This window comes from Megalops cyprinoides, chromosome 12, assembly GCF_013368585.1.
Source record: "Megalops cyprinoides isolate fMegCyp1 chromosome 12, fMegCyp1.pri, whole genome shotgun sequence".
NCBI classification, from domain to species: Eukaryota; Metazoa; Chordata; class Actinopteri; order Elopiformes; family Megalopidae; genus Megalops; species Megalops cyprinoides.
Window position 1 is genome coordinate 15,680,980 of NC_050594.1, and position 26,966 is coordinate 15,707,945.

Below are 26,966 nucleotides of genomic sequence, written 5' to 3' on the forward strand. Positions count from 1 at the left end.
TGCTGGGATACATAACCACACTCACATCTAAATCTCTAAAGCACTCATTTACATACTCGCTGACACACACTCACTGTCTCACACACACACTAAAGATTTAAACCATTAAGACAAATGCAAATTAAGAATAAAAGGACCACTCCTTAAGGGAATACAAAAATATGTTTCTTTTTTATTATGGCAGATCAGAACAAAAACAAGAGTGACACCAAAAAAATGCAATTGTAGAAAAAATACAAAGCTCTCATGCGTACTTTGAGTTGTCCCACGGTGAATGAGGATAGCTTAACTTATCTTCTGCTCTGAGGAGCTGTTTATGTATGAATAGGCCTTTCCCAGCACTATTCGGTCTCGGAGTAGTTTGAAAAAGGCGTAATAGTTGCTGAAGAGAATTAACGCCAGCGATATGGTCTGATGCCACTTTTCTGAACATATCAGTGAGTAGAGCTGGTAGAATATCATCGCTCCTTCAAGAATGATGAGAATGTTCAATATTCGTAATGGCTTGTTGAAAAAAAACTGAAAGAGAGAAAGATGGAGAGGGAACGCATTATTGGTAATCAAAGTCCATCAAAAGCTGGCGTTTTTAAATACATGTACCACATTTTCTTCGCTGACAAACATACAACAGGAGGAAGAAAAAAGTGACAATACAGTCACACTACACCCTCACATATCAGACTACCTCCCTCATGATATAGCATTGGTCATATTGACGTCCCATCTCTATTATGGCTGAGGAAGTGAGGAGATGACAGAGACGGGAATCTACACTAAACACATCAGAAGGAGGTGATGTAGCCTGACACAAGAGAATAGGGTGATGTACAGTATCCTGACACTGGGTGAGAGGGTGATGTAGCTGGTGAAAGCCATGTCTGAGAGGGAGAGAGAGTGGAGAAACTGGGGTACAGGGGGGCTTGGCAGAGGAAGGGTGACAAGGAGTATAAGAAAGGAGGTCATAGAGGTCGAGGACAAAAATGTGGGATAAGCTAATATTTCAATGAACATGTAATTTTTTTTTATTATTATCTATTTTGTCATTGGACTGTGGTATCTGTAGTTAACCCTTAAAAATCTTAGTCGTTTAAATGCACCTGCTGTAAAAACATTCTGCAGGGTATGCCAGCCGGTGGACTACAAACTGTAATGCAGTTCACCCCATTCAACACTCAACAAAAGGGTATTTGCACCAGTCATATAGGTTTCTAGAACCGAGAACTTTAAACCAGAAAATGATTTTTAAAAATCTCAATCGCCTTCACTCTTTTTCCCCCTGAACCAAATGCATATCTAGCAAACAGACCCACTGTAAAGGAAAGGGCATGCTGGTAATGGCATACTCACATAGAAGCGATAGTGGGACACGTCTGACGGGACTGCCACGTTGTAGTGGCCCATGGCCTTATACACGTTCTTGTTGTGTTTGACCAGGACCCCCTGTGGCCACATGAACTCCTCTGTCCATCTGTGTGGGGAAATAACAAACAATTATGTAGGCTGATCAGCCCTACACACAGGCTAAAAGAAGCAAAACCATTAAAAACTGCAGTTTACAAAACAGAAATGTCCACAAACACGGTCAAACTGAGAACCCCGTGGCTGGGCCATGTGACCTACATGTGTTGTAGTACGTTGGAACAGAGGGAGGGGTCGACTTTCTGCCAGCAGCCCAGATGGGCGGCAGCCTTGTGGAGCAGGTCACAGTAGCGGGGAGGCAGCAGGTGCCTCATGAGTGTGACGGAGGTGCTGACAGACACCAGGATGAAGAGCTCACAGGACCAGCGTCGGTCCACGTACTGTGTGCTCTGAGTGGGGGAACAACAGGTGATCAGGGCTTACACCTTGACAGGTATTTCCTATGACTCAGCAGCCTTACCATAACCACGACACCTTACAGGGTGCATGAAATGATCCAACAGATTAGCAGACATTTTCCTATCAGTCAGTTATCTCAGAATGAGTGTTCTGCAGTATATTCACAATTTACTGAAGGACTATTTTTTCTTTGCTTTTAGAATTAGCTTTATGGAAAAAAAAAACCTAGAGTGTTGGCAATTTTAGAAATGGAAGTACAATGAAGAAAGCTTTGGCCAGAATTTTTTGTGTATGGTTTGTTTTCAGATTTGCACATTGGTCTTTCATAGTAGCATTTTCGATGGAGCAGTACAGGACAGGTACTGATTACTTCTCTCACACAAGGAGGCTGGGATCCAGTCAACATTTGTCCTTAGCTTTGTCTCGCAAAATAAATATAACCATTACCTTTATTCTTTACAAACACAATTCAGCGAGTTCAGCTATCACCAAAATTATTAACAAGAATTGTGTCTGCATTGGAAAAAATAACTTGACAAAACTGTTAGTCAGCGTTATGGACAAATGACTGAATCCAGGCCCAATGTAGCTGTTCTACTCTGACAAGACCATTTCTCAGTCTCCATTCACTAATGTGGAAAGTCCCTTGGAAGAAATGTTTTTACAGGCTTTTCCATCAATTAGGGCAATAGAACTGAGCATCAGGACATCTGTTAGGAGAGGCAGAGGAAACGTCCTTTGGATGGCTCTGTTCAATAATCACTGACAGCCTGCGTGCGATTTTCCCAATTCCACTTGAGTTTTGACAGAATGAGACTAATCAAATATGTCCAGCAGGTGAGAAGTAGGGCACAGCCAGCACCCATGTGCATCTGACTGAACTGAGCTTATGTGAGGTACAGCTGAAGTTTGATATAGTTTTTAGCAGAAAGCTTATTATTCGTGCCGAAGAGAACACAAAAATCCATGAAGATAATGCACTGAGAGGCATTCCAGCCTGGGTTTTGCAGAGGGAGATAAATGCATGTCTGAGGTGGGTTCCAGAACTCTCTTTGGACGGGAGGCATCAGCCAGATTAATCGTGAGTGCAGTGTGCTTCACTGTGCCAGCACAAATTCAAAGGACAAAAAAATTTAATAATGGAGTCATTCCACAGCAATGAAAAGGCTGCAGTCTGTCTCCCCATTTTAAGACAATCCATTTTTATTATGTTTGGTTACAAAAGTAGTTATAGGACTAACCGTAGCCTCAAATAACCCACTTACTGAAGAGACACAAATAATCAAATGTTCCTGATTTGATAACCTTTGACTTGTCTTTCAGCGTATGATCACAACTCTACTGAATGACTGAATCCAGTTGCTACTCTTGACCCCCCCACAGTAAGAAAAGGAATGGGTCTTGGTGACTCACACAATGCATGGGACTAAGTCACTCTTATGTGAGTCAGAATAAAGTCTCAAGTCCTAACTCATGAGTCTTGAGTTCAGCCCTGGGTAACAATGGTCAAGTCTCAAGTAAAGTCCCAAGTTACCAATCCGGAGACTGGAGTTCCAATTCTCAAGTAGATTGTTAATGGTAGCGTTTCAGCAATGGTGGTGCAATGGTCATGTTTAAGTCCATATTATGTCGGTACAATTTAATTCACCTGCAGAATGTTCAAACTGTGATTACCATTTTCCTTCACCTTTTTCATTGACTATCCCTGTTATCTGCATAAAAGGGAGTCTGCTCCTATTCTAAGCCTTATAAAGAATATGTCGCCAAAACATCACTGTCAAATTTGTTGTTAAAAGCCATTCTCTTTATATGCACTACCAGATCCCACATGCACAGAGCAGAATCGTTCTTTAGACACAGTTTCTTATTGTCAAAAAATACTGAGTGTACACTGTGCTTCACAGAAACACTTTCACTTCTCCAGTTAGCATACAGTACAGCTCTTTCACCTAAACACACTGTTTTTAATAGCTACGCTACTACAATGCAGATGTCTTGGGTTTGGCCAGCTATGCCATCACTGAGGGAAATGAGAGAAGTGAAAAATGAGTCTTGTCAATTCCATCACAGTTATCAACACTCATCATTGACATCTAATACATTAAGACAGCTTTTAGTGCCGTATAAGTACATGGTATGGCCATCAGCCTATATTTTTGCCGACTCGTAAGTGCTGACTGTTAAAATAAAATGAATTCTAAAACAGTACTGAACTTCCTTGGCTATAAACTTAAGTTAATAAGCAACACTTTCAGCGGGATTGGGAGGTCACTCACCTTGACAAACCAGACAGGCACGAAGGCCACGTAGTAGGCACTAAGCATGGAGCTGACCAGCACCTCCTTCATCCTCCAGTTGAAGTCCATCTTGAGGTACTCCACCTCCTTGCGGATAAGGTCTGGAGAGAGGCAGCAGGCATGGGTGGGCATGGCCTGCACCCCATATAGCTGGCTGGTGTGCTGCTTCCACGTCTCTTTCAGCACTGTCAGGTAGTCCCGCCCTCCGCCCACGCCCCCAACCTCCTTCGACCCAATGCTGGCGATGGGTGACAGTGGCCCCGCCCGGCGGAAGTCGCAGTTTAGTCGGAAGAAGGGGATGTACATACCAAACCTGGAGGAACACATGAGCAAATCTCATTACCACCCATTTGCTGGTAATTGTAATAAACATAAACAATATTAATTTGCTTGCTGGATTACAGGTGGGCCACTACTCCTGTACCCCTGGTCAAGGTGCTTATCCTGAATTGCCTCATTAAAGATCCAGCAGTATAAATGGATAACATGTAAAAACTTCAAGCTATGCAAGTCCCTCTGGATAACAGTGTCTGGTAAGAAAAACATGTATGGATGTATTTATTTATGTGGGTGGACTGTTATACTGCAGTACGTCTATGACCTTGCTGTAGGGCATAAAAGTAGTCACAGTCACAAAATAAAATCCAGTGCTTTAACAAGTATGTACACTAAGTGCTGTAAGGTAATGGGGACCAAGAGACACCCAACTTAAAACAAAGGGGTGAACGCAGGTACAAAAAATGGTGGTGACATTCTGTGAGTATCAAGCTGCTGTTTAAATGTGATTCTGATTTTCTTTATCTGAAACCGTTAAAAAACCTGTCCCTTGTAGTGTAGATTTGGGAAATTTTTAACGACTCTTCAAGAACCATTGGACAGTTGGTCACTTTCACTTCTCCAGGAGGATTATATTTTCAAGGATTTCTAAGGACTATGCAGGCGGTGTGGTGTGTGACGTCACACAGACGGAGCCACCCGGAAAGCCCCATACTCACGGGTAGCAGAGGAAGAGCAGATTGAGGACGGAGTAGGTCCTGAAGAGGTGAATGAGGGAGCGGCAGAGGCTCCAGCCTGTCAGCGTGAGCACTGCAAAACGTGCTGTCACCAGGAAGATGGAGTGAGGGAAGGACAGCTTCCCGCTCTGAGAGGCCTGGGAACGAACACACACGGCAGGGAAGGTTAGCATGCCAATACCAGCCTCCCACAGTACATCACACACACATACACATGAACATGCAAACACAAGTTCGTCCCTGGCTCTCATAGCTGATCCCCCCCCCACACACACACACACACACACCGCATGAACAACAGACATGCACAGGAAGGTGAGTGAGGGGAAGTCCTCATTTTCTGCGAATCTCTATATACCTTTTACAATTTAGTTAATAAACCCATAGCATGCCAATATGGAACTGACTATTTAATGCAGCTTGACTTGTACCAATATATAGCACTTTCCCATTAACAGACAGTATATCCATAATTAGGAGAGTGTAATGAGAACAGCGAGTGAAACTCTACCTCCTTTACTATTGCTGCAATCAACCTGCGAGCCAACACAATGATGGTGAACACCAACATGTTGTAGTCGATGAGGTGAAAGTTCTGAAAAAGATTTGAAAACAATAAAAAAAGCAATTTATATTGCTTGGACCTGCCAAAATATAGCAGTTAATTCTCCTAACATGGCAAATACAGCTTCAATCACAAGTCCACAATTCAGTCTACTGAAAAGTGTTTTCTCCATTTAAGCATTTCTTGCAGACACTTCTGAGCTTTTATAACCATTTTTACAGCAATCTTCCAACACAGGAATGGCCATTTAACACTTGCAAATTGCAAACGAGATAGAAACCAGTCAAAGGCTGACTTTGCTCTGTGTGATTTAGAGATATCATTCTGAAAGTAAAACTACTTGTCCCATAAGGAGTGCTTCATGTCTCAATTCAAAAGTACAGATTCAGACAGGCATTGTCGTGGTCTGTCCATGAGGAGTGAAAGGATCCCAGCGACTCACCAGCGAAGTGTGTGATGGGGGATGGGAGGGGGGATACCACCACACGGTCTTGTAGATGTTGACGTAGTGGACGAAGAGTGCGATGAGCTGGCAGAAAAAGAGGTGTAGCTCAAACAGCACGTTCCGATCCATGGACAGGTCCGGGATCTTGCAGTGCTTCAGCGGGACCACCGTCTGGGCCGCCAGCGGGGGGCTGGAGATACCGGTGCCGGATCCACTCCTAGCATGTGCGTGCGCGCACACACACACACACAAACACACACACACAGACACAGTCAGCCACTGTCAAAACCAGCGTGGATGTGACGGCATAAGCACGTCACCATTCAGTTTGCCCAGATGTCAGCTACCACGCTTCTTGAACACTCACAGGGTACTGAGCGGACTTAGTGGTATCAGAATTGTTGTAAGGCTTGGACTGCCATGAGCTCAAAATCAGAGGTCACTTTAAGAATGAAACTCAATCTGGCCTTTTTCCTCTAAACGTTTCACAACAGTTTTGCAGGAAGTGATAGATTTATCCTGTCCTAAAAGCTAAAAAGCAAACTCATACAGCCAATGGCAGATTCAATTCCACAGTAAGAATCCCATAAAGAATAGCTACCAACTATCATGGATACAATCCAACTGCTGATGTTCAGACCAATAAATCTTCCTCTTAAAGTTTGTCAACAGAAAAAATAATGTCCGTTCTGCAAGTGGCAACAGACAAAACTCTCTACTGCAGAATGGTATTTATCAGCAATTTCTGACCTTTAATAAGAGCAATGACAAATCTAGGAAAAGTAACGCGATGCTGGAACTGCCCTCACCTGGTCCGAGACCGCACCCCTGTCACTGGGGAGCTGGTGGAGTGGTTGCCGTTGCCGACTGAGCCCGGCTCGCTGCTCAAAGGAGACCGGCAGTAAGAGGTCCGGTTGGCGCCTCTCCTTCCGCCCGCCATTTCAGACACACCCACCACGCTTACTAGTGTGTATGGGTATGTGTGCGTGTGCGTGTACTTCTCCCTCTCTCTGCAGGTCACACCTAGAAAAAAGGAAGCAAAAAAAGAAAACAACATCAGCACCCACTCGGGTGTTCAGCGTCAACCAAAACACAACCAGGGCTGCTTTCAAACAAGCACACCCACTCTCCCCGCCGTCTGATCAGAGATCAGCACTCATTTGCGGGTCACTGATCTGGGATAAGTAGGGATGGAGGGGGTAGGGAGAGGGAGGGTAGATTAGGATGCTGCGCTGATACCCTGGATCAGGGCACTGTCGCAGAACTAACGGCACGGAGAAAGAAGGCCTGACACACAGCATCGAGTCACACAAGCACAGGTTTGGTTGCATGCACCACTGCAGTGCAGGTTCTCACAAAACACTGAATGTGTGTCACACAGCTGCACACCTCTCCTTTCTGTAGTACATTTTGATTGCAGGCTTGATTTACAGCATGTAGCAACAGCATCTTGAATTATTCAAGATCATGTATGTTTAAATGGCAGTATGTGTAAATACGTACTGCCAAGTAAAGTTAAACTGATTATAAAATCAAATTTGCACCACACAAAATCATTCACAATTACAACACCAGTATTGCTGACCCTTTTGCCACTGTGATAATGTGAAACTACAGCACTGTACTGAACAGGTACAGAGCAGACTTTGGACTGTGAGCCTGTAGTTATGTATGCTTGTATGTCTTCCAGGTTGTCATAAATGTTGTGCCATCAGGGTATAAAACATAATGTCTTGTCTGTGAACACAGTAAAAGGCTAATATTTGTGCAGAGACCAATGGAAGTTCCCAAGCCTCCAAGCTGCATTGCACCTTTTATACTGGTAGACAGAGGTGAGCCTTTCAGTGGTATATTGATGCACATTTTCATGTTTCAATGAATCATTGATTTTGATATGAGCAGCAGGTTATTTGCAGAGCTGCAGACGCTTATTGCATCTAAACCTGTGAAATAAAATACAGAAGGTTCAGATGCATGCTTGGAAAGAAATAAAAATTTCTACATAAACTGCCAGTTGTGGTTGGACCTTTCAGTGACCGGTGCGAGACACTACCATGGATCACATATGGCACACGTCCTGAAGAGCGCGATTCATGAAGACATTAAGGACGATCACAGTACTTAATGAAAATGGGAAACGAATTAACTCTGGCTCAAAAGGCGAACAGAAAACGCAACTGCTCCCCAGCCTAATGCATGCGTCCCCGGCAAAAGAGTAGTGAAGTAGCCGCAGTGGCATTTCTTAAGTTCCACTATCAGCTGTCATTCCACCGCGTGACGAAACCCCAAATAAAACTGTCAAAAGCCCAAACTGTTCCACAGCAGAGTTCCAGGACCCCAAACAGCTACATCTGCCAACATTACCTCTCTGTTCAAATTAGCTCACAGAATATTAAAATCAGTTAGACAGTTTGAAAGCTAAGAGTTACAGAACACATTTTCAACGTAACTCGCTAACTTATATATTAGAGTCTTAAAATACATAGCCAAGTTACACATACCTAATTAAAACTACTCCAAACAATTATCTTCAAGAGAGACAAGCGAGCTAGTTCGCATGAAGGCTAAGATAGTCTATCTAGCAATCTAACACGGGGTATAAACTTGCGGAAGTATTAGGATACATTGCTTCGAAAAACATTCACTTTCTACGCTTGACAACATGCCACAAGCATAAGCACTGGCATTTCAAACGCAGCTAGCTACCTTTACACCATTCGTGCAATGGCTATGTGTGTTTTATTTGAATGCCACAATGTCATATCTGCTCTAGTCAAGGCCAAAAAGTTCACACCCCGTCACAGATACAACAGCACCACCGACATAACATTTCTCAATACGAAGAGCAAGCAAAAAACGTAGCTCCATACCCATCAACAAAAACACAGACAGCTGACTAATCAGCGAACTACAGTGACAGCTAATATTTCCTTGTGTCTATAGATCAAGCTAGTTAACTTGCCAGCGAAACAGATAAGTGTTGTTGTTAGCTAGCTTGCTAAATGAATGGGTTTGGAAACCAAAAGCAGTTGTTCTACTTAGCTAAAACAGTTTAACTAGCTAGCTCTCAAACTGGCATAAGTGAGATATTTGCAAAGATTATGTAATGATCGCGTTACTTCACGCAATTGCTTTGCAAGTACGTGTGCAAGTTGTCAGCAACGCACTTGCAAATGATAGACAAAACATTGAAATAAAGTAGTCAATGATATCTGCTGTGTATTTTGTGCGAGCTCACTGCAAGGCGTCCATAACTGAGCCGTTCCGCTAAGACAACATGCTTTAACCACAAAGACTGCGGCCTACCATAACATGCACATAAGTGCGACAATGACTCCAAATTACACGAAAATACTCAGGCTTACCGGCGCTCCGCCAGCGATTATATTTCACACAGGCCTGCGACTGATGTAACGGGAGGTTTAACGGTCTGGACCGGTAGCTGGCTAGTCCTTTCTTGTATAGACTGCGTCTTTTTCAGTAAAGTATGACTGCATTTTCATTGTACTCAGGATGGGCAACCAGCAGGTTTGCTGTTGTTTCGCTTGCAAGACGGGGGCGCGGACGTGTTTGAGAACACGAGGGAGCGGAGTCTTTTTTAAAGAGACAATCCTCTTTTTAGAAATTGAATCACTAGAGTGGCACTCTTCGTTTGAAACACAAAATCGAACGAAATGCTGAGGAAATGAATTCGATCCTAAATGGTGCGGAAGTTGCGTTGATTATTGAACATACGTGGTTGCGTTCTGACGAAATTGACGCGTCCGCGTTTGTGGCAACGGGAAGAACGGTTGACGCAACATTGACCTGCCCTGCACATTTCTATGACCACTCAGGTCTGTCACCATACCCGGCCTGCCCTCTTCAGCAACACCGAAAATTCTGAACTTCAGTTATGTACATGATGGAGGTATTCACTCTATGGCGCCATGCACATTGGAGTTACCATTACTCCAGCTGTGTATAAGCAGCAATACTATTCACACAGGTGTCATTTAGTGTTACATGTTACACATGTTATCACAGCAAGTTGGCTGTGGTAAAGCAACTTTGAAATGTCACAGAAAAAAAATACCCGTTGATTGTGTGAGAAATGCCACTATGTGCATGATAATAGTCCAAAGTCAAACTTACTCATGGCCTCTGCATCTGTGAACCCAGGTGTGTGTTTGCTCTGTCTTTACTCAGTAACGCATGGCTCACTCAATAGCCGTCCTCTAGGTTACTCCCCTTTGATTCCCTCTTCATGACAGTGCATGTGGTCAAAGGTAGCCCTGCAGATTACAGCTTGAGAATGAGAGACATGGGAATTAATGAAGGCATTGTTTCATGCAGAATACATCTGTTATTCAGCCCAGTGTTCAAGTGACACATCAGTCTGTGCTCTTTGGCAACTCCCTCCTTTTTCTTTGATACAGAGATGATGAGAGTAAATGATGCCAGGTAAGTAATGATCACAATAATACGATTCCTTTTGTATAGCACATTTCAAGGAAACAAAGCATTTTACTGTGAGGGTGATGGTTGAGGGTTGACTCACCTCAACCCCAACCCAGAATTAGACAGATGCATATTTAAATGTTGACTGATGAATTGATTCAAGATTCAAATAGTGGCATGCTACTTTGTAATATACTTATATCTTGAGAATTTGTTATGGGTTTGTTAAGGACTTGCTTCTTATATCATTTTGTCTTAAAGTAGATCTTAAATGGATGTATTCAATTTACAATGAAATATATGAATACTAAGCATATATATAAACAATAAATATGTTTAAATCACTTATGTGTTGCATAAATCTAGTGGAACTGCAGGAGCAGACATGTTGTGTCACACAGAGGAGATCAATTAGTTCTACTACTATTACGTGTAGATTCTCTGATTTTTTAGTCAAGCGAAGGAAATAGTGTCAACCACAGATGGATTAATGTGGTGAAATTTAAAGTATGTTTTACAAATTAACACATTTCCTGTACCTTGCAAAGCTTTATTTAACTCTCTGAGCAGTCAGGGGGGTCATTGGCATAGTTCATTGAACCCTCACTTGCCATTGTTTGTGTAATGAGCTGAACCAATCAGTTTGCAGCTATCTTGTAGTAGTGACAACACCATTGCGTAGAATTATGTGGGCCACTTCCTAAAGATGCTTAATATACAACTTAATATATATGCTATATGTAGATAATAATACTGTGATCTACTTAATCTCCCAAAGTGATTATTTCCCAAAATTCCTGACAATGATTAAACCATCAGGGCTTTCTTTTTCACTGGCATAACAAGCATATGCTAAGGATTTTTTTTAAATTTTAATTTCAGTAATAAAAGTAATTTACACTGTACTGTATCTTAAAGATCTCCCTCCACCTCCCTCCACCCACTCTCCCCTATTTATATCATCACATTCATTTGATATTACATTGTACTAAACTGAAAAAAAATCTCTTTTTTTCATGTAGATCTCCGAATCAGGCATGTGAGAATGGGATTTCCTTGGATCTCTTCCTTCATGTCTCTCTTGTGCCTGCTGTAAGTACCCTGTTTACTAAAGACTGACAAAAATTTCAGGTGCAATACAGATGGCATGCATTCATATATGTCATTGCAGTTTCCTTTACCATTGTATAGACTAGGTAGCATTCCCAACCAAAAGACCTCCCCAACTGTTGTACAACTCTGTAACACAGAATACAATGACAAAAACAATAGCTGCCAAGATTGCTATGGATTTTCATTGGCATATGTGCTGTGGGACATATGCATATTCCAAAACACACAAAACAGAAAGCTACATACAAAGACTAGGTAAACACCTTTGAGTAGCTAGTTTTAACATTATTGCTAACAATTTACAATTACATTTAGTTGCATAGCAGATAATCTTATCCAGAGCAACTTACATAAGTTACACTACTTACATGTTATTCATTTAGACAGATAATATTACTGAGGACATTGTACATTAAGTACCTTTCCCAATGATACAACAGCAATACCCCAATGGGAAAGGAACCGACAAGCTTTGGGTTACGAGCCCTCTTTGTTAACACTACACCACACTCCTGCCCAACTACAAAGGTTGCATGAAAAGCAGAGAGATTCATACAAATATGAAAATAATAATAATTTTAAAAATGCAATCCAGGCAAAGCCTATGTTTACTAATGCTAGGTAACTTGCTGGAGAAAGTTCCCTATTGCAAAAATAGCAATGTTCTTTCATAAGAAAGCAATGCCACTGACACAGAACAGAAGAACAACTGAGAAAAATGAAGAACGTGTTAGATGTATTTCTGTTCCATGAACTGAGTAAAAACAAATCTCGAAGGATTGTTACACTTTTCAAATTATTGTGGCACTTTTAACCATTTTAACCATTTGTTTGGATGTGCAGGTAGGGATTGCGTTTAAGAATTGTTGTACATTACATCTTAAAATTTGGCAGATACTATTTCCCAGAACAACGTACAAAGAATGAATACAAAATGCAGCTAATAAAGTTGCATGAAAGGTAGTACACATAGGACATAACTGACCACATCTGAATATGTGTCATTCCTGCACACACTTATAGGTTTGTTAGGGCAGGGGATTGATCAAATTCTTGTTGCTGTCCTTTGCCTGTGGATAGGGGGATGGGAGGGGGTGCCTAGCTAAGGACATCCATAGCTTGTTCAAAATCCTCTGGGAAAAACTGCATCATATTCCAGGTTATTCACCTCTGTTCTAACCTTTTCTAGTTCCTCATCATGGCTGTGCTGTCATTCCTTCAGAAGAGGGCTGGACGGACTGCCATCGACAACAAATTCCCTGTTCTCAACGGTCATTTTGGGATAGTTGTGTGAGTCGTTTTCCTCTGAATCCAGAAAAATCCCACTGACAGTTTTCAACTCCTCTAAGTCTACTCCAATTGCTTGGATTGAGCCCTGCTAGCTGATAGTTTGAAATATGATTGGACTCAGTCATCTTTAGTTCCCTTCTTGTCCTTCCTGGGTTACAGAAAACACATGATGTTGTCACAACACTAGCAAAGTTGTGGCAACATTGTCATGCTGTTACTATGCTACACTGTTATTGTGAGAAAGTTATGTTGTAGTTCTGAAACTAAGCTGAAACATCTCTTATTGGTAGATTGTGCTGTTATCTAATCTGCTCTGTACAATGTTATTTCATCTTCTTCCAGTCCCTTAGACTTCATCGGAAGCCTGAGCAACAGATGGTCATATGGGTTTGCCTTTGGGGCAGTATCGTCAAGCGTAATGCTACTCTTCTCAGAGGCTTACCTACCATTCAATGTTCCAGCGTGGGCCAGTGGTATGCAAAAGTTATTTTTTTAAGGATTGTGATTGTTCTTTGAGGTTTTCTGTTTCCGGTCATGGTTCATTTTATTGGACTTGAAGCATGTGTACCACTTCAGGATCCCTGAGTGCACAAGTACAGGAATTCTGGGGTGCTGAATTGTGGTTCATTGTAAAGCAGTTCTGACTCAGATGCTAATCATAGATATTAAGTACCGCTGGCACCCAAAAACACATGAAAATACCTAAAACAATGAAACGCTGCAGGTGGTAAGAACAGAACATAGCAGGCTGTTCTTTCTCCCACTGTCAACCTCCTTTTCTGTAAAGCAGAGGCAAGTATTATGTGCAATTTGCAGTTACCCACCCTCAAAAAAAAAAAAAAAAAAAACAGAAAAGGGAAATGTAGGGGTCTCTTGAGTGACTCACATAGCACTTGTTTCAATCAGGACCCTATGGTATGGGTTCTAAACCAGACATATCATTTGCAAACGATGACAAATTGGCTTTGTTCTTCAGGGAATAGGGGTAGGTAGGTCGACTCTAACCACAATAGAATTTACGTGGGATTCCTAACTGCTGTGAGTTACTGAGATAGCATCAGGACAATGTACCTATCTACTGCCAGCATTTGGCCCCTGGTGAACTGTGGGATTTGTGTGAAAAATAGTCTCGGTAGATGTATCATAAGCATGCAGAGGATTTCAGGCACCTCACCCAGCATTCGTACGTGGTTTCAGCAGTTGTCTCTACAGTAGTGATAAACTTGAAATGCATTATTGATGAATACTGAAATAGATGAAAAATGCAGAAATGCAAATGACTGCAAGGAAATACAGACAACTACAGTAAATTTCTATTTCTTCTTTGCAGCCATTGTGTACCTGGTGGGCGCTCTGGAAGTGGGCCTGGCATACTTCCCTTTCTTTGCCTGCCTTTCAACCCCCTTCCGGGCCGTTGGAGGCGTGCTGGGGCTTCTCTATACAATGGCATGGTCAGTGGCACAGCAGGTAGTTTAGGCAGCAGCTTGCTGTAGTGATACATTTACATTTTACATTTATTCATTTAGCAGACGCTTTTATCCAAAGTGACTTACATAGGTTACAGTTCTTTACAATGTTATCCATTTATACAGCTGGATATTTACTGAGGCAATTGTGGGTTAAGTACCTTGCCCAAGGGTACAGCAGCAGTGTCCCAGCGGGGATCGAACCGGCAACCTTTCGGTTACAAGTCCTGCTCCTTAACCACTATGCTACACTGCCGCCCTGGCACACTGCGCCCTGGTAAGGAGCAGGTCTGTTAAACCAAAGGTTGCTAATTTGCTTCCCAGGTGGGGTGCTCTGAATCCTAGACCAGGGTATGTAACCTGAAATCCATTAAATTTCCAGCAAATCCAGATGCCAGCAAATATGATGAAAGTACCTAACATCTTCTCATGGGCTTAATTAGACTTGTCATTCACTTTTGGTGCAGCATCATAATTCCTCCTCTTGATGTGCAGGGTTATTGTCACACTGTGGGACACCGTGACGTGCCCGGCTGGCAATGTAGGTGACCTCTTCATGTGCCCCAGAAGAACATGCACTTTTGCAAACCACATTTGACAACAGCAGATCCGTTAGATCAAAGGATTTGCAAAGGAGTTTGCAAATCATTCATCAGAATCTTTTATGTTTGTCTGGAGCCAGGTGCTTGGGAGTTACCAGAAGCCAGTGCTCCAGTGGCCCTGTATCGTGTGTCTGTTCTTTCTGCTGGGGCGCTTTGTCCACATGCTGGTGAAGGCACTGCGCATACATCTCCAGCTGGAGCGGGAGGAGGTGAGGGGTACTGGGAGGGGCAGCACTGATGGGCATTGAAGGCCTTCCTTTCAAGTCTCCTTTCATGCCCCCCTCCTCTCTGTCTCTACAGGCACAGGAGCAGCTGATGGAGACTCACCAGGCTAAGTACATCCAGAGCTTACTGAGGAGCTACAGCAGGGGTTTAGAACAGCAACACCAATCACTGAAGTAATGAGCCTGGCCATATTATATTATATTATACTATATTATAGTCACAAGTGTTGTCTGATGTGGGACAGACTGGATGGGAGGTAGAATTAGGTACAAAAAGTTTTATGGTCAGATCAGCGTTTATTTGCAAGCCATAGTACGTACAATAAAAAAAGAAAAAATATCTTCCCAGCACGTCTTCATAGCACCGCCAAAACAACAAACTAATACAACAAAGGCAAAATAACAATCTAAGGAATAGACAAGCTTCTCCTTCTAAGGGTTGGCGTAGTTTGTCTCATCTCCAAGTTTCTGTGTGATTTGTAGCTTTCCTACCCCCTTTTTACTGTTAACAGAAATTTATGGCTGACACACCTTGATGGAATCAGTTTTCTTCTTCGTGCCTTGGGGCACCAGTTTCTCAGGCATGCAGGAGGGCTGTGTAGAGCCCTGCTTCTCCCGCCCCACACATGGAGTATATCATAATTATATTGTTGCATTAATATTCTTTGCAGATGTCCCTTCCCAGAGAGATTCCCACAGCTTACTTACCATCCATTTATACAGCTGGGTATTTGATAATGGGTTAAGTACCTTGTATAAAGGCAAAGCAGCAGCTCCCGGCCTGGAAATTGAACTGGCAACCTTCGGGTTGTGATCCTTGGATTGGATTGCAAACAGTGTGGGATGATGATGAGAGACCTTGCAATGACCAGTTTGGTGTTGCTTCTGTTTTATTGCTTGTCAGTTTCTGGACCACCATTATAGGAATCTGTCTAGCAGCCTCACATGAGACCAGGGACCCACTCCAAAATCATGTGAGCTGAGTGCTTCTGGTGTGGGCACACGGTACTGCTGTCATGAAAGATTTCTCACAGGCAAACTTCAGATTGGGAGATGAGTAACCTATCTGAGGTTTTAGAATGAGATTTTCTTGATCTTAAATTTATCTTAAACAACCTTCTGGGTGTCTGATCACCCTCTATCACATCAAATATTGGCACACAAGACAGTTCATATTCTGGTTAGGGTATTGAGATATAGTAAAAGGAGAGATATAGCCTAAAATTGAACACCCTTTCTTTTTTCTTCTCATTCATCTAACAGGAAGATGGAACAGAGCTGGTTTCAGAGGAAGGTTTATGCATGGGACCCATACTTCAAGTTCCCCAACAGAATGATTGGCACTTCCATCATTTCTCTAATCGGCCTGTACATAGTGGGTACTGTTCATATCTCCAACAGGGCAACACAGCATATGTAGTGAATCTATGGGAATAATTCCAGTGAATGGAAATTAATAATAATTAATGGACTTATTTTTATGTCATTAAACAAAACCAGTGCAGTAAATACAGCACGGTGACGTTCTCTGGTGTAAATTCAATGTTTCCTTTAGCGTCTTTTAGTGTCCTTGAGCTGTTTTGGTTATGATACCTATGCGCATGTCTCCTCTGCAGATGACACTGGCAGACTACAGCCTGAGTGACTACGCCTTCGACAAACTGGACACGCTGAAGGATTCCTTGAAGGATTTGGTTGCTGCCTGCAATGACACAAACAATGCATTTGTGGCCTGGATTCCCCAGCTGGAGGAGTTCAGCAATGTAGCCCGGGGTAACAAACTCTACACTGTTATGGGCTTGAGTATAGTATTGCAATCCTGTATGTGTTTGACATTTTGAGGACAAGCGTTGTCAGAACATACTTAATTTGCCTCACACAGTGTGTTTAGAATTTCCCGTTGACTGTACGTAATGTCAGAAAGTAAATGTTGCAGAAAACCTGATCTATGGTAGAAAAAAAATCACAATAGTTCACGCCGCTAGTCAGCAGAAAATTGAATTTTGACAGAAATATTTTGTATTTGTTTCATAGGTGCCTGGCTTGCCACAACTATTTTTTCCAGCCTAACCTCTGTGACATATACATTCCATGTGTTGGTCTGTTACAGGTATGTTTAAATGTGCTTCAATAACAGATAGGAATTGGTTTCAAAAGCTCAGGGGTACTGCTCTTGTGACCTTCTATGTGTTACACTCTAGGGGAGTGAGGGGTGGCATTGGGACATGATGTAGTGAACAGAGTCTCTTACTGGCATAGTAGTAGGGGCAGAAAATAAGTATTTCCTCACCCCTGTCACAGAAAGCACCTGAGGAGGTTATGGGCGGGACAGAAGTACTTCCTGCCAGAGAGGTACCACAACCCCAGTTCTGCTGTCAGCGTGGTGAGTGACAGCACGTCAGCCAATCAGAAGTATTACAATGTGTGATCAGATGAATGGCATACTGCTGTCGGCCTGTCATATACTGCATGCCAACAATAAATGTTATTATATAATTATATATTATATACTTATGTCTTGTTTCACATACTTATATTTTGACATGATGGACTTTATCACTCTGCATCAGCTTGTTTGCCAGATTAATTATTAATCATCATCATCATTATTATGCCCTTACAGCGTTATCAAAAATATTAAAGTAAGGTAAAATAATATTATGCTAATATAATAGTTAGTAGAAGATGTTGATAAATAGTATTTCTCTCTACTTTCTCTCTCAGGCAGCTATTGCAAAATACTCTGGCTGGCAGATTGCCTTTACTCTGTGGGGTAAGTGCAATATGTGCAAAAGCCTCTCATTGATTGAAATTGGGAATTCAATCAATGAGTAAGGTTCTGTGTGTTCACATTTTTCTATTACCCTCGGTATTTTTGTCAGGTGGCAAAATGGTTACTGATAATTGATCACTTTATCAGCAAACCAAATAGGTCATTTTCATATGATATTATTAGCAGAGGTCCTTATGCCGGTCAAATTGTGTCTTTAGCACATGTGGTAAAACAACTGAAGGGACACTGAAGGGAGAATTTTCTTCTGTCAATGAAAATTATTGGTGTTTATAATGAAAAGCTGTTTTTTTCTTAGATTAATAGATATATTAACAGTTTAAGGAAATAGAGATCAGTGACACATACAGGAAACAGAAATAGCTGCCCTATGTAAAAGGTCATGCTCCAGGTGACAGGTCATGGTCCGAGTGAAAATGACTGCAGTACTGTGTTGCACAACAGTCAACCTAACATTGTGTGCTTGTGTGTTTCCCACCCCTCCAGGCTATCTGATCATTCACTTTGTCCAGTTCCTCTTCGCACTGCTCATAGCGTACCTGTTGGTGCTTCCTGTGCGCCACGGAAGAGGGATGGCCGCGCTGGCTAACCTCGGCTTTGTCCTGTGAGTGTAGCACATATTGTAGCCTTGGAACAAGGTGTGACTCAGAGAACGGGGACCCTTTGAGTGTGATCTAGTGGTAGCCCTGTTCTTTCTTTTGTGTTCCTTTACCCTAGCTTGACCATGGGCATAGTGATGGCACTGGTCACAGTTCAGCTAGTCCTCGTTCAGGTCTTCTTCCTTCAAGACAAGATTTCCCCCACTGACAAACAGAAGCCCTTAGCCCTAAACAACAGGTAAGCCCTGAGGTATTGAAAGATTGATCAGTTTGATTTGTTTGTGTGCTGAAGGATACACAGAGAATGGTTTTTAAGGGAAGAGTTAATAATTGTATCTCTTAAATCTTAAGTTTTGATATTTTTCTTTTATCTTGCAAATTTGTGGTGAACCGAGTGCTGATTTGATCACTTTTTTTATACAGAGCTTTGCACTTTATTGTTTTACCACTAGAGGGCTTCCCATCTTGCCTTATGAAAATCTGTGCATTGTGGCCATACTAAAACTGAACATGCAGTGTACAAAAGCAGCCACAAATGTTGCAATGAGTTTAGGAGAAGAAACATTATAAAATAATCCTCTTACTACCGTGTAGTGATTGGATAGATTAACAATATGCCTTTGATGTAACAGGGCCTGGCAGCTGTATATACCATTTGTGTGCTCTGCTCCAGGGTGTAGTAATGTGCAATGCTTAAGGGTGGATCACAACATCCATGTGATATGGTTCTTTGTGTTTTCTGGAGATAGCTTGGTACAATATGGTCTATCTGCTATTTTTCTGATAAAGTTTAAGACACATGACCACAGCACAGGGCAGGTGGAGTGAATGGGTAACCAGTGTCATTGCTGTCTTCCCCCCTTCCAGAAGGGCCTTCCACAACTTCAACTATTTCTTCTTCTTCTACAATGTGATCATGGGACTGAGTAACTGTGTGCTGCGGCTGCTGGTAAGCTGTGTGGTGGGGACCTGGCTGGTGTCACGCATCGATCGCACCATCATGCAGAGGGGCTATGAATCCCTGGACCCAGGTGAGACTGCTGATCTGTACATGACATGGATGGGGTAAAAACTCACCAGTGCATGGTCTTGTATTTATCAGTACAGTAAAGGTTGAGAATGCTCAGTTGTTCTCTGTGTCATTTCTTGTTTATGGTTTATGAGTCTGTGTGATTTTCCTGGTCTTGATATAATGGCTTTAATTGCCATGCCACACACAATACTGTCAAGTCCAATTAAAATTGGGTTAGCTCTGGCAATATTGTGCTTTTAGGGTATAGCACCTGGATCGGCATGATCTTCGCTGACCACTACCATGGCAACCCTGTCATGGTCTGTTTCTGCCATCTCCTGCTGACGGACAGGCTTCAGAGACAGAGAGCAGCTTCGTCGTATTCTCAGTTCAACCACATATCGACCGGTCAGTGACTGCACCTCTGAGGCGTTTCCATCTCAGCCGGCATTGCTGTGGATAAGCAGTTGAATCCATGTAAAAGCCAAGGTCCCACAGCTCCAGTAGTTTACTGAAACCTGAGGGTTTTTTTTGCTGTAATTTGTAATGAGTTCTCACTCCTTATTAGTGTTACAAGGCCTTCACGCCTTCTTTAGATGAATTTCACAAAGTTAATAGACATGATATAGTTTTGCACCTTTTTCTTTCCGTTCTCCCACAAGACAAAAATAACACTTCCTATTAGGATGAGTTAAATAGGCAGAGGAATTAAGGTGGCAGAGTTGCAGAGGGGGTACATTGTCCCTGTTGATCTCCTGTAAGCTATCAGACCTAAGAGAGCCATGTTTCACTAATTCCTCACTTTTACTGAGCTTGGGCAGTTTGAGATGAAACACTGCTGCCTTAAAGTGTAGCTCATGGTATGGAGATGACGTACATTTGGTTCATGCCAGGGAAAATAAGAATTTTTCTTTTCAGGGAAGTACTGTCCTCAGTTTGATGTGCAATGTAGACTTTTTTAGCTGCAAATGTGTAGGTCAAATTCTAACATTTAATGCCAAGCGTTCTTTTGTAAATGGCGTTTTACAGATTCAGGCATGAACAATGCACAAAGTTGTGATACTCTCTTTCTCTCACTCCACCCCTACTTCTGTTTCTCCCTTTTCATCCCCACTGCCCTCCCTCTCTCCCCCCTCACCCCAGCGTCAGTGGCGGGTAGCAGGGCGCGGCGGAGATGGCGGCTGCTCTACACCCTGATGAGGAACCCTCGGCTGATCCTGCTGAGAAAACACCACACCTCCGCCCTGCGCCCCGGCCTGGACACCGCTGCACGGGCCTATGTACTGGCCTCACAGATTGAGAGGCCCGGGGGAGACAGTCAGATCCACGCATCGGAGACTGGGCAGACGCCCAGCTGCTGATCAGTGCCCTGGCAGAGCCTATTGCTTCGGCTGAGTGACCCCCACCTCCATGCCCGACTGGTTCAGTCCTGTTACCCCTCAGCAGTCAGTAAGGTGGAACCGTCCAGCAGGTTGGACTGAAGCGATCAGATGCGCCTGTCCGATTCTCAAAAAACATCAGCATGCAGTCTCCTGTTGAAGATGAAGATTCCAGTCACAGAAAAGACATCATGCTGTTAAATGCAGTTGGTGACAAAACATTAAGTGGATGGCAGTCACAGCCTCATTTATTTTAGTATCATGACAGATGTGGGTACATGCTCTTTATCTCTGAAGTTTGTTTTTTTAATCATCACCTTCTGCTTCACCTCCTTTTGTTAGTTTCCCCATCGCCTCTTTGTGTACACTTGAGACGATCTCTCCAGTTTACAGCCAGAGGCAGTTGTAGCTATTCTGTGGCTCCATACAGAAGGCAGGTCGTCAGCCTGTCCTGAAGACACAAAGCCGTAGCACTTCCCCAGAAGGGCAGTCAACGCAACCCTGAAAATATGGATCACAGATGGCTCAGGATTGTTTGTTGTCTGCTAATGATTTCTTTTGGTCTATTTCAGGGCAAACAAAAGTACTTCAAGCAAGCTACCATTAGCTGTGAACCTCTCAAATGGCCCCCTGGCAGAAGTACAAAACAACACCTCCCCCTGAAACACATCAGCCAGCACACACACACACACAGTTTTAAAACTGTGTGTTTTAAGTTTTAAGACACAGGTGAAAAATACAATTTATGTATTTTAGTCCTTGATGAGCCTCTGGTTGCATGGTTACACATTGTTGTATCATTTACTATTCAACCCATGCTTTTGTCTGAACAAGTATCCCATTGGAAAAGCTACTCAAGCTTCCTGACTTCTCAAATAAGTTTGTCATCAGTTTTGAAATCATGCCCTTTGACTATCTGGATTCCATTAATGTACCAGATGCTGGCTCTCAGTTGATGTGACAGACTCCTTTCACTTTTGTATCTGTATGACCTTCCATTAGTCTGCACAGCAATAAATATTCATATGTACACAGATGACACAGTTATCTCAGTTAGTACCAATACTAGTCAGGAATCAGTAATGATTGATACATCAAAGCGGCTCGATCACCCCTTCCTCAGCTCAAAGGTGAATAAAGCCATGGGAACATGTTTCTCTATGTAGACATTTAGCATCAAATCAATTTTACATTACTGTAAAGGGGAATAAATAAAATAGTTTCTTAATATAAGTGCTTGACCATCATGATGGATTCCCTTCTTTCTTTTAAGAAGAAAAGTCAAGACTGTGAACTTTAACGTGTCCAATTTTAGATGAATTAGGAAGAATTTATCTATTAAAACCATAAAAATGACTATACATCTCAATCTTCTCTCATATAATGTATTGTATAACTATGTGGTCACATGCTGAACTCACTGTAATTAACCCTCTTTATTTGCTCTACAAACAGAGAAAGTTGTAAATAAACAGGCAGAAAAATATCATCACTGTCACATCCCCAAGACACACACTCTGCTACTAAATTTATAGAATTTCATGAACTTTTCAAAAGCATGCACGAATGAATTAACACCTACATCCCTAAAGGAATTTGTACGGCAGAGTCAGAATGACAAGTGAAAGAACTGCCTATGAGGTGTCACAGCGACATACAAAATTTTCACAAGCTAAAACATCAACAGTTTGCAGTGATTTTTCATTTAGGGATATGCAAAGATAGTAGTATTACATATTCAATATGTGCCTATATTTACAGTTCGCATAAACAATAAACTTAGAACTACATATTGTATACCATTACCATTACCATTACCATCTAATTACCATTTAGAGTAATGGCTGTTAATCTATATATGTATGAGAATTTTCATATTTTATATTTCTCAAAACTCACTTGATGAGCTTGACTTTTTGGGCTCCTCCTTGTCTCTGGCCTCCTTTTCTGTTCTATCTTTGTTTTAATTATGGCAATTTTAGAAATGTTTTCAGCTTTTATTTATGATATTGTATGTAATTCACCTACTCTGGGACTACAGATGAAAAATACCCTTATGTATCTTTTTTTATATATATTGTATTTGTAATGAATAAATAAATTAAACTGAATGAGGATTCAACATTGGTTGCATGCCCAAACATTGACTGCTTTCAAAGGAGCAATACTCCTTGAGTACAAGGAATTAAAGAGAAGATTATGTGGCTTGGTCATACTTTTGATCAGAAAGCTGATTTATTTTAATAAAGAATACAAAAAAGAAGTCTGAAAAGTAATAGAGTTAAGGAACATTGAATGCCGCCATTTCTCAAAATGAAGTTGAGTGCTTCCTTCAGAGGTACAATTCTTCAGTAAGAGAACCCCAGTTACATGGTATGAGTTGTGCTATATTAGTGAACAATATTTCCAGTGTAACAGTGCCTGATACTGATGGGAAATCTCCTGCAAGGCACTTTGCATGGAAAACACAGTTCGATAGTCTCCATATCTCAGAAACCATAAGGACAAGAAGAGGAGCAAGACAATTGGAACACTAATCATGGGACCACATGCCAGCTGGCACAACAGGAGCCCAAGGGCTTGGAGCATGAGACCAGGAATAATGGGAGACCCCAGAGATGAATCACTAACCTCACTGTTTGCTCCATGGGTAGTACTGAGTTCAACCCCCAGAGGGCGGCAAAGAACCTAAACAAAGTACGCATCTTTTCCAATCCAGTGCCCTTGCAGACCACACTGGCGCAGCAGGCAGGTGCTGCCGTGAGAATGTGCCCGTTATAAATTTCCAGAAACACAAGGCACTTTGCCAAAGAGCTGGCCTCCGGCCCGGCCAGATGTTAGCTCAGGGCTGGCCACATGACCACAAAAATAGAATAGTCTGAGGCACTAAACCTGGCTGATGGAAGGTGGTTCTATTTTGCCAGGCAACAAATCTGAGCTAAAGGACAGCAGACCTTGAAGAGATACACTCTGGACATAATATCTGAGATGGCATGGCACAGCAGTTAGTGAGAACTTCAGAATAAGACACACTATGAAAACCAGTGACATACAGGGACACACACACACACACACAAGCATGAACACACTAGCCCTGTAATGAGAAGGAAACATTTGAAGGCCACTCAACAAGATGAGCTACTAGCTTTGAAGAATATTCAGGTGACTTCAGGTTATCTTCAGGTCACTGCACAACAATGACTATAGTCATCACTAACTAACAGAAAGGACTGACTGCTGATATATTGAGTCAAAGATTATTGGGAGATCTGTCTGAAATGAAATAAAACAGAAAGTATAGCAAATAAATGTTTTACTGTAATGTTTTAAAATTTGATATACATATTTACACAATCACCTGAGGGACACAAAAAAATCAATAAGATGGCTAGTGCCTGGACCAAAGGCTGCATGCTTGCCACTCACAGGCCTGTGATCTCAGCATTTGAGTTAAATGCAGGGCAGTGCAAGGGCCTGCAATGGGAGCAGAAGCTGCATTTTAATGAAAAAGTCTGCCGGTATAACTCAGTGTGATTACTTTAAATCTACCGTAGGATGACTTGGGAATGTATTCTGAGGGAAAAATGCACCTGAACTACAGACGGTCTCTGGAAATCAGGCATGTCCACTCAGCCTGTACAGTTCCTTCCACCAGCTCTCCGACCTTAATCATGCTTCAAAGTTTTCAGAAGTGTAATCTCAGAATGTTGGAGCCGCGTCACATCAGGAAATATCAGATCTGACTCAGGCAGATAAATCCCAGCCTGCCCCCCCCCCCCGCACCCCATTTTTTTTTACTCAACCTGAAGGTTAGCTGGCAGGCGGTAATGCTATGGGGTTAATGGCTTTCTTTCCTAATCTTTCCTTGGGTCTTTGCTTCCTTGGAGCGTTTTGCCGGATTTGTACTTTCTCGAGCGCGTATAATCCTTCACTTTGGCAGTAGTCTCCGGAACTGGTCGCGTCTCCCTAATCGGCGTGATTGACACTGCTCCTTCGTTGCCAAGAAATGCGAAGCATTCCCTGTCTCTCCTCGTGCCGGTGCTGAGCACAGTATTGCGCACACATTAGCCATTTGTCAAGTGCTGCTGGTGCTTTTGCTGATATTGCAGCACAAAAAATATGAAATGGATTTAAAACTATAGCGAGACGATGCGGGTTCCACTTGGAGGGTCCAATGTAAATCATACTTACTATTTGTGTTAATATACCATTTAAGCAGGCATATGGCCATGATTAGACTGCCGTGTTAGAAATAAGTGTAGTTCACACATATTTACTGTCTTCTAACTGACACAGCAGAGAATTGTGTGTCCTCTTTACTGTGAAGCAATGTACATTTTATTGCATCATGGGGAAATGATCACTGAGCAGAAGAAACAATTACATTTAGGATTTTACTGTTATTCTTACAGTGACCACTGATGCGGTAAATTACTCTGCATTTTTGATACTTATTTCAGTGGTGGGTGGAGGAAATACATGGTAAGGTCTACTATGAGAAGCCATAGTTAGTCAGCTAACATGAAATTTTGCTGTATGACACTGGACAAAGTGTTATCTTGACCATTTTGACATCCTATTTGACCAGAAAACACATTGTAATGTCTCAACTGTGTTGCAAAACAACTATGTTCTTTGCAATGTATAGCTTCCTGCTATTTCACAGGAGTCCATTGATTGCTGATTAAGGGTCAGGGATTTTTTTTCCTGTTTTTTTTTTTTCCCCACGCTGATGTACATAATGTGCTACTGCATATGTTTGTTATTCAGTCTGGAAAAATGCCCATGGTGGAGCGCTGTGTGTCAGTCTGATTGTAAATGGCACCTCACAAAATGAAAATGGATTCTTGGGCATCCCAGTAAGCTGAAAGGGCTTGTTTCACAGACTCCCATGGGCCTTTGTCCTGCTGCATGATTGCTTTCTGTATTTGTGGGATTACTGTTCAGGGGTAAGTTTTTTGTTTGCTCTCTGCAGGGCGGGAAATAGCTGACTGTGCTGGGCATCTTTGCCTACACACATTACCCTGGGTACCCTGGGTACACCACATTTGTTTTATAAATGTCAATGCTTTGTGTGTGTTCAGAGCGGTTCACAGCAGATCACAGCAGTTTGATCAGTTAGTTTCATGATCTGTGGTTTGGTTTGTGAAGGTTTGTGCACAAATTTATACATATGCAGAAAACACACCTAGAGTTATGCCACACTACAAAATAGTCAAGGATTGGATATTTTTTGTTTGAGGGTCTGTTTTGTTTTTATGTCATTTATAATCTCAGGGAGCTCTTAAGGATAACCAGTAGGGATGGTTTTGTGGATATTTTTGTATAAAATTTGCATATTAAACATGATATAATATATTATATAAGTATGCTGTATAATATATATTATTGGTGCCTCTCAGCTGTTGTTTGTTTTTTTTTTTGCAGTGTGTTACTTGCAGCATGCATTACTCATAGTTTGAATTTTACCTGAGTCCTGCCCAAAATTCAGGAGGGTAGCTGATGAGATGAATAGCCTGCTGTTTGCTCCTTGACTTCCCAAAGTTTCAAAGAGGGCTTTCAATAATGCACAGCACTCCTGCTTGTAAATGCGTTGGAATTCTGGGGAAAAAAGACACCACGTGACACAGGGCACTGCAGCAGCCTTGCGACGCTGCAGATGCTGTCCACTAAAGGCGAATTGAACATGGCACAAATAATATAAGCTGTGCATCTGCTGTCAGTTTGCCCCCGAGCAAATTGCGTGAAAGAATAGCTTAGTACTGCACATCTGTCTCCAGCCATAACGCAGCTGACGGTTGCTTGAAAAATTAAACACCATTAGGTGGCACCATTGCCTAAGTACATTGAGTTATGGCTGCATAGAAGATGGTTATTCGGGGTCGAGACTGAGAAGCAGTAATGACACTTTT

General features: G+C 42.1%; 2 protein-coding genes across 2 annotated transcripts; one reads left to right on the forward strand and one right to left on the reverse strand.

Annotated features, from left to right (window-relative positions):
- Window positions 1–184: 184 nt before the first annotated feature.
- Window positions 185–9,802, reverse strand: tmem39b (transmembrane protein 39B). Its single transcript, XM_036542462.1, has 9 exons — window positions 9,504–9,802; window positions 6,948–7,161; window positions 6,136–6,355; window positions 5,640–5,723; window positions 5,111–5,265; window positions 4,095–4,428; window positions 1,621–1,808; window positions 1,348–1,468; window positions 185–519 (listed from the first exon to the last, which is right to left on the reverse strand). The coding sequence occupies exons 2-9, from the start codon at window positions 7,076–7,078 to the stop codon at window positions 286–288; spliced, it is 1,467 nt and encodes a 488-aa protein (XP_036398355.1). The 5' UTR covers window positions 7,079–7,161; window positions 9,504–9,802; the 3' UTR covers window positions 185–285.
- A 624-nt stretch (window positions 9,803–10,426) lies between these two features.
- LOC118787101 (stimulated by retinoic acid gene 6 protein-like) lies at window positions 10,427–22,254 on the forward strand. The gene is made up of 18 exons (XM_036542529.1): window positions 10,427–10,581; window positions 11,601–11,670; window positions 12,881–12,981; window positions 13,324–13,454; window positions 14,312–14,432; window positions 14,943–14,988; window positions 15,130–15,258; window positions 15,350–15,408; window positions 16,528–16,648; window positions 16,890–17,046; window positions 17,308–17,383; window positions 17,575–17,656; window positions 17,998–18,046; window positions 18,551–18,668; window positions 18,782–18,901; window positions 19,531–19,694; window positions 19,937–20,083; window positions 20,819–22,254. The coding sequence occupies exons 1-18, from the start codon at window positions 10,559–10,561 to the stop codon at window positions 21,034–21,036; spliced, it is 1,932 nt and encodes a 643-aa protein (XP_036398422.1). The 5' UTR covers window positions 10,427–10,558; the 3' UTR covers window positions 21,037–22,254.
- The last annotated feature ends 4,712 nt before the right edge of the window (window positions 22,255–26,966 follow it).

Coding starts and splice junctions, on each gene's coding strand:
- tmem39b (XM_036542462.1), bottom strand. CDS start 7,078: ATGGCGGGCGGAAGGAGAGGCGCCAACCGGACCTCTTACTGCCGGTCT. Junction 4,429..5,110: donor CTGCTCTTCCTCTGCTACCC/GTGAGTATGGGG, acceptor GTGTTCCTCCAG/GTTTGGTATGTACATCCCCT. Junction 1,809..4,094: donor TGCCTGTCTGGTTTGTCAAG/GTGAGTGACCTC, acceptor TCCCCCACTCAG/AGCACACAGTACGTGGACCG.
- LOC118787101 (XM_036542529.1), top strand. CDS start 10,559: ATGATGAGAGTAAATGATGCCAG. Junction 12,982..13,323: donor GGTCATTTTGGGATAGTTGT/GTGAGTCGTTTT, acceptor ATCTTCTTCCAG/TCCCTTAGACTTCATCGGAA. Junction 18,669..18,781: donor GCTAACCTCGGCTTTGTCCT/GTGAGTGTAGCA, acceptor CCTTTACCCTAG/CTTGACCATGGGCATAGTGA.